Raw genomic sequence first — 7,766 nt, 5'->3', positions numbered from 1 at the left:
GAAAAGATCTTCATCTCTTTCTGAACTGCAATTTTCACAGTTGATCCAATCTCGTCATCCTTCTTCAAAGCTAACTTCTCCTGCAAATCACTGATTTTTGCCATGTCTTCTTCTTGCTTAGAGAGTAACTTCTCTTGTAATTCTATGATTTTAGTCGCATCTGCTATTTTTTCTTTCCTGAAAATTCGGTTGTCGTGAGCTGTTTCTGTGGCGGATTGTCACAATGGACCACAATAATTGTTCATCATACAGCACATTGTCTCTAACCATTCTGATAACCTTTCTCTAGGCACACTTCTCTGGTTCAGTTTATCAAATCGCACATAATCATTGTGTTCAATTCCGATTTTACTTCTAATCTCCTTGAAAATACTGTCAGTCGCCATGTGTATCTGATTCACATATTCCGTAAGGAACTGGCCATTTTCAACCATAGCATAATCTATCATCTCCATATGTTCATTCTATAGCGGAAAAGGCATCGCACACGTTGTACAGAAAATGTACAAACATTGACCGAATCACGTGTTTTGATAACAAAGCTAGAGACCAAGGGGTAAGGAGCAGTGCACTGCTTTTCATGTGTTTTATAGAATTAGACTATAGATTATATTATGTGGGGACCGAGGGCTCATTGTCCGAGTATAAGGCAGACACTCCTGAATTAGGGGTAGATTGGTTCGTAGAGTATTAATGACTACCTAGTTGGTTTGTGTGTACATAGTAGGTCTGTGCAGCTTCTAGTGATAATACAAAATTATTATATTTATTATGTAAGAATTATTATAAGAGTTATGTGTATATAGAAATAATTTTCTACAAAATGGACTAGAAGAGTAACTTACATATTGAGGCAATTTCCTTTTCCATTAACAATGGACAGTCAAAATTATACACGCGTATCCCCTCGATATACGATTTTAGACTCGAGGGTTCCCCTTTGTAATGCGATCTAGAAAGGCAGGCCTCCCCGTCGAAATACGAGCTCGGAAGCGGGAGCTCTGCCTTCAGAGGTACGTATCGAGAATGACTCGGACCGAGAATTTTCTGAGTCAAAATTTTTCAAAGTTTTTCTGGAAACTACTTTTGTTCATGTTTCATGCTACCCTGATCATTATGAGCCGAAAATATTTTTTCGATTTTCTGAAGTCCGACCTATACGATTTTGGGCTCGAGGGTTCCCCTTTGTAATGCGATCTCTGAAGGCAGGCCTCCCCTTCGCAATACGAGCTCGGAAGCGGGAGCTCTGCCTTCAGATGTACGTATCGAGAATGACTCGGACCAAGAATTTTCTGAGTCAACATTTTTCAAAGTTTTTCTGGAAACTACCTTTGTTCATGTTTCATGCTACCCTGATCATAATGAGCCGAAAATATTTTTTCGGTTTTCTGAAGTCCGTATTTACATTCGGAAGGCTGTGGATGTGATTGGTTTCATATACTTATAGCTTTATACTTATAGAGGGGGGGGGGGGGGGGGCCAATGGCATAAAATGGAGACTTTTTCTATGGAGAAAATGAAAAAACCCATGAGTAATTCTCCATTTTCTCCATTTTATGCCATGAATTTTGTCTTCGAAATTTCATCTTTAACACCATTTAACACCTAAATTGGACATCCTAACATGTTTATTTACGCTTACTAGGGGCGTAACAAGCTTATGAAAGCTCATAGTAGGCTACTAGATGCTTATACTAGGTTAGTAGAGGCACACTTTAGGCAAACTAATAATTACTCAAGCCTAGTGTAAAGTTATTTCTACAGGCTACAGCAGGAGTGAGTTATGAGTAATAGGGGAGAGTAATAGGCACTGAGAAGTGAGACCTACATCCTCGACAGTCGAAACAAGCTCGCACTGCAAAGGGGAGGCCTGCCTTCCGAGATCGTATTACCAGGGGGAAGCCTCGAGTCCTAATATTTTGTATCGAGGGGTAGGTGCAGACTTCGATAAACCGAAAAACCAAAAAAATATTTTCGGCTAATAATGAAGAAGGTAGCATGAAACGTGGAGAAAAGTGGTTTTTAGAAAAACTTTGAAAAATTTTGACTTAGAAAATTTTCGGCCCGAGTCATTCTCGATACGTACCTCTCGTATCGAGAGCTCCCGAGTCCGAGCTCGTGTTGCAAAGGGGAGGCCTGCCTTCCGAGATCGCATTACCAGGGGGAAGCCTCGAGTCCAAAATTGTGTACCGAGGGGTAATTTTCTAAGTCAACATTTTTCAAATTTTTTCTGAAAAACACTTTTCTCCACGTTTCATGCTACCTTGTTCATTATTTGCCGAAAATATTTTTTCGGTTTTTCGAAGTCCACCTTCCCCTCGATACACAATTTTGGACTCGAGGTAATGCGATCTTGGAAGGCAGGCCTCCCCTTTGCAACACGAGCTCGGAATCGGGAGCTCTCGATACGGGAGGTACGTATCGTAAATGACTCGGACCGAACATTTTCTAAGTCAACATTTTTCAAAGTTTTTCTGAAAACCACTTTTCTCCATGTTTCATGATACTCTGTTCATTATTGGCCGAAAATATCTTTTTTCAAAATAATTTTTCTCGAAATTCTAAATTTTTCAGGTTTTCAATGGCATAAAATGGCATAAAATGGCATAAAATGGAGACTATTTCTATGGAGAAAATGGAAAAACCTATGAGTAATTCTCCATTTTCTCCATTTATGCCATTGCCCCCCCCCCCCCCCCCCCCCCTTATAGAAAACGTGATATTTGGCCCGCAGATTTGAAGGAAAATAGGCGAATTTGGTCTTCAGATTTAAAGGAAAATGTGCAATTTGTCGTGGAGAACTGAAACATCGCGATTTTTCGCGAGGCCATGATCTGAAAAAATCGCGAACGTGAAAAATCGCGATTCCGCACATGCCGCAATTTCCTTTTGTCCTTGCCCCGAAAGTTTTTGAAATGCAGGCTTTGGCGCGAAGCGCCAAATAAAATTTAGAATTTGGCCCCCCATGAAGAAAATCATTCCTACACCCCTGAGTCAAAAGTTTGACTAAATTTATGGTAGACTAAATTTGTCGTTCTTAAGGTATTGGTAAATTTTTTTAATAGAGTTTACGACGACAGTGGCTTAATTTTAGCATCTATTAATCTAGCATGTTCAAAAGCTCTGAACATTAGCCACGTGACCCATACTCCCATATGCACTGTTCAGAAATAAAATGTATTGTTGTTAGGCACTATAATGTAAAAAATGTCACATTTTTGTGACTGTGTTAACCATAGCTGCCCATAGTGCCCAATTAGCATTCTTTGCTCTAAAATATAGTAGATTAAGTCAATCATATCTAACAATTATGATACAACATTGGTTAGACTTAGAGGGCAGGGATCGAACGGTTTTAAGGCAATATTTCGTTTTAAATAGATGTTTTTAAGATAGTATTACAATTATGTATGATTTAATTTTCATAACTTTTAACAATACACTGATTGTACAAATTTGTAAAAAAAATATGGGAGTGGCCTCATAGGGCGTGGTCAAAGAAATTTTAAACCATGTTCAAACGAAATGCTTAGGTTACATTTATATTCGAGTAGAAAGTCTCAAAGCTCTAAATCAATCCAATCAGTTAAAAATCCGAGCGTGCTAAATCACTCTACAGTCGATCTTCGAGATTGTTCTAAAAGGCCCCCCGACGGTTGTAACCAACTTCAATCGATGTATTTTCGGACGCTGATTCCGAATCACCCCCCATGACATAGGGTTAAAATGCTCCCCTGACGAGATATTGGCGAAAAACTGTCTCGATCACGTGATATGACCGTATAAGGAAGTTAGTCTAATTTCTCGTCAGGGTTAGGGTTTCAGCATATGTTTTTGTTAAGGATTGGGTTAGCGTTAGGGTTGGGATGAGATTAGACGGTTAGGGTTTCGAAAAGTCGTTCAGAACCAGCTAGAGAACGAGTTGAAAAAGTCACGTGACAGTCGAGTGTAGAGTGATTAATCATCATCCTTAAAAATCTGCGATTTTCGTGTTTTTATGTGTATAAGAAATAGGGGCGTGGTCACAGAGTCTTGAAAACATGTTTCAACGAAATTCCATTATCACATTTATATTAGAGTAGAAAGTCTCAGTGCACAGAAATGGCACTATCATGTGAAAAACGTGATTTTCACTATTTTACCTGTATAAGAAGCACTATAAAATATGGGCGTGGCCCAAGTCAGTATTATACGAAACCGTAGAGACAAAACTTTTTTTTGGTTGTTCCTGACCCTATAGAGCAACTAATTAGAGGTGATCTCTAATTGCTAATTATTTGAACGAAAAGTGGTTTTGTGAACCGGCCTAGTGAGGGTACAGAGGGATGTATCTAAAATACTAACAGTTCTTTGTATTATCTATTGTGCTATTGGGACCACTACTGAACTGGCTGAGAATAAAAATACTAGTAAAGTTGTAAAAATACTAGTATGTCAGTTGTACAGTACAATTCTTTTTATGTAGTTATATTGGCTTAACAAAGAAGTGTTTTTCAATTCAGATTTCTATGAGTCAGTGCTATATTGATGATAATCTTAATGTTAAAATTTTGAAATGTATAAACTGGTGCGAATTCCTGAGATTTGAATTTCAAAGGTCTTTAGATTACACGATGAACGATCGTATATGAATTTTACCAGCTGTATTCTTTTACTGAGCTGCTTTTTATCAATATATTGACCCTGTTGTGTGCGGAGGCCACTAACCAGATACATAGCAAATACTTTATGCGAATATCGTATACTTTTTATTTGTTGGTAGTTTATGTTGCTACGGCCCAATAGTCACTATCTTTTTAAACATTCTGTGCAATACGTCACTGGGGCCACCACATCGCGCCTCAGAGCTGAGACAGAGCATTGTGCCTCAAAGCATCGTGCACTGATAGTGGACCATTTTTTAATGCATAAAACCTTATAACAGAACAATGAAGCCGTAATTTAAACCAAATTGCCTTATTAATTTATCAACCTTCAGAGCGGATGAAATTCAGTCTGAGCTCTGTGATATGATCTCAGATCTGCTGCGGAACTTTTTAAATGGATTTAAAGCTTGCCAGAGTGATTACAGGTTTGTTCTGAAAACTATTTCTTTTTTCGTTCAGTTCTCATAAATTTGATATTTCAGGATACAGGTATTATCCACCCACAGATTTTTAACGGGTCACGTACAGCCAAGTGACGTGACACAAGGGACGTGACGTCAACAGATGCAGAATTCCAAAAGTATCAAAGTTTCTCAGGAACTTAAACACTTGTTAAGGACGCGGTATAATTTGACAATTAGATTCGTGTCGTTATAACAATCACAATTTGCACCATATTGTACATTGCTCCATATCGACACAGCACACGTCTCATATGACCCGAAAAATAGGTCACGTGACATATTTGAGGCCCTTTGAGTGGGAGAGCTATACTAAGGTCTCCAGGTTAGAGTAACAGCTGCTTACTTCACTTAGATTTACAAGAGCCGTGAAATTATAACTCGGTTAGGAACAGGGGCAGTTAAACAAAAACTAATCACTCTTTCGATCGCTGTACGTTTAAAAGTTTTGATTGATCCAAAAATTTGATAGTCAACAATCAAGGTCTTGCTTATGTTGTGATGTTCTGAGAGCAGGACTCATTATACGTTCGCTATTTTCATCCCTGATCTCATAGCCGCACTTTGGCTTTGAAGGTCACCAAGGAGCTTCGACAATGGATCACAAATATTTGGTATGTTTTGGACAGCTGATTAACTCTGGTAGTCATGATGTCAGGTTACCAGAAATGTAAATCTTACTATCTTTTAGCTGATAAAATTATAGCCTTGGTTTAAAGACTAAAATCTTGATTAACATTTATTATGTAATGGAAACCGATGAGACGACAATTTTCAGACAATCCTACTGATCGTGATGTCTTTAGTGGCACTGAACTATACAGGACTCACACACGACATTCAAGACGGGGAAATATTCGAGGGGGACATTTTATGGGACGACAATCTCCATCCGTTCTGGGATAGAATACAGAAACGAAGCGTAAACTCTTCAGGAAATAATCCGGGAAATAACGTCTCAACTGTGGGGAATAATAGTAATACCCAGAATTCTGGAAATGGTGTCCTGAATCAGGACAATAGCACAAATCAGACTGGCAACAATCCTCCGAACACTAACAGCGTCTGGAGCTACAAGACCTCTGATAACGAGGGTTCCTTGACTTACACCATTCCCTACGAAGTCTCTGCTATGAGTGAGTTTTTTCAGCGGGGAAAACTTAATTTCTGGTTGATCGCGTACTCTACTGAGAATGGCCGCTGATGAGCGACTAAGAGTACAACTAATCTCAAATATTAGTAGAGAGTGAGACTACTAATCTCTAAAAGTCAAATTTATTCTAATTATGTATACTAATTATACTAACACTCATCACACCAACCTTCAGTAATGATATTACTTCTCAGCGGACCCGCAGGCAGTGGTGTTTATCAAAGTGGCGATGAAGGAATGGAACAAGGGAACTTGTGCGTTGTTTGTTCCTAAGACTACGGAAACTAACTTCGTCAGTTTGAGACCTGGCAAGTGAGTAAATGAGACAAGGCTTTAGTTTACACCGTTTATAAATAATATGAACACCTCAACGAATAGTTAATATATTATTCCATACTGTTTGAACATTTAGTTTTACTTTTGTCCTCAATCTGATGCAGATTGCAGAACTAAAAATATGTATTCAAAGATAAAGAAAACTTACCCTTATACTTAAAGTTAAACGAGTCACGGCTTCACGCGTTACCGCTCACGCACGACGCACCTCCACTTCAGCTCGTGTTCATCTCACGTGGGTATGGTGGGAGGTCAGCAGTTCGTGACAATCAGTCCTGGGTGCCAGTACGACCACGGAGCTCTCATGCACGAGCTTGGTCATGTCCTAGGTAGGGTAGCTTAGATTTTAGTAAGCATTACATCAACAGACAGAGCGTAATGATCAATGATTTTACGTTAAACTTGACCCTGATGTGAAAAAAGAACAATTTTACATCACAATTAATCTATATTGACGAATTTGTTACTTTGTTTCGTGAAAGATTTTTATAAATGCGTAACAAAATTAACACAGGCTTGTTCCACGAACACACCAGACAGGACAGAGACCAGTATGTGCAGATCATCCAAGGTAACCTTCTTCCTGGAGCTTTTGGTATCAACTTCAAGAAGATGACGCACAGCCCTTCATATGTTAGGAATGACAACTACGATTACGTCAGGTGAGTTCAATTGTGATCATACGGTATAGGGGAATATCTTGATCACATTCTATGACCGAATCTGTGATTAAATTTAACTTTATCAAGAAAGTTTGATTTAGTAACGTTATAAACAGCACTGCCAATAAACATTCGCATTGATGTCACATATACATTTTATACCACCATTAAAAGTAAAACAAATAGCTCGCTTAACCAGGTCATTCTCAGCGTAATGCACTACGGAAAGAGTCACTTCGAAAGCATTAACAGGTCATTCTCAGCGTAATGCACTACGGAAAGAGCCACTTCAGTAAGCTTAAGACCAGGTCATTCTCAGCGTAATGCACTACGGAAAGAGTCACTTCAGTAAGCTTAACCAGGTCATTCTCAGCGTAATGCACTACGGAAAAGTCACTTCAGTAAGCTTAACCCGGTCATTTCTCATGCGTAATGCACTACGGAAAGAGTCACTTCGTAAGCTTAACCGGGTCAGTTCTCAGCGAATGCAACTACGGAATGAGTCACA

The 7,766-nt window shown here is 38.9% G+C and overlaps 1 protein-coding gene across 1 annotated transcript; it reads left to right on the top strand.

Annotated features, from left to right (window-relative positions):
- The first annotated feature begins 5,504 nt into the window (after nucleotides 1–5,504).
- LOC134812516 (astacin-like) lies at nucleotides 5,505–7,526 on the top strand. The gene is made up of 6 exons (XM_063819986.1): nucleotides 5,505–5,721; nucleotides 5,886–6,243; nucleotides 6,455–6,572; nucleotides 6,816–6,925; nucleotides 7,111–7,258; nucleotides 7,469–7,526. The coding sequence occupies exons 1-6, from the start codon at nucleotides 5,704–5,706 to the stop codon at nucleotides 7,524–7,526; spliced, it is 810 nt and encodes a 269-aa protein (XP_063676056.1). The 5' UTR covers nucleotides 5,505–5,703.
- Nucleotides 7,527–7,766: the final 240 nt, after the last annotated feature.

Source organism: Bolinopsis microptera, chromosome 3 (genome assembly GCF_026151205.1).
Source record: "Bolinopsis microptera isolate Bmic1 chromosome 3, MBARI_Bmic_1.0, whole genome shotgun sequence".
NCBI lineage: Eukaryota > Metazoa > Ctenophora > Tentaculata > Lobata > Bolinopsidae > Bolinopsis > Bolinopsis microptera.
This window is presented reverse-complemented; position numbering and strand designations above follow the sequence as displayed.

Bases quoted from the DNA above. Each gene is read 5' to 3' on its own strand.
- LOC134812516 (XM_063819986.1), top strand. The intron at 6,573-6,815 runs GTGAGTAAATGA...CCTCCACTTCAG, and splicing joins GTCAGTTTGAGACCTGGCAA to CTCGTGTTCATCTCACGTGG. The intron at 7,259-7,468 runs GTGAGTTCAATT...GGTCATTCTCAG, and splicing joins GACAACTACGATTACGTCAG to CGTAATGCACTACGGAAAGA.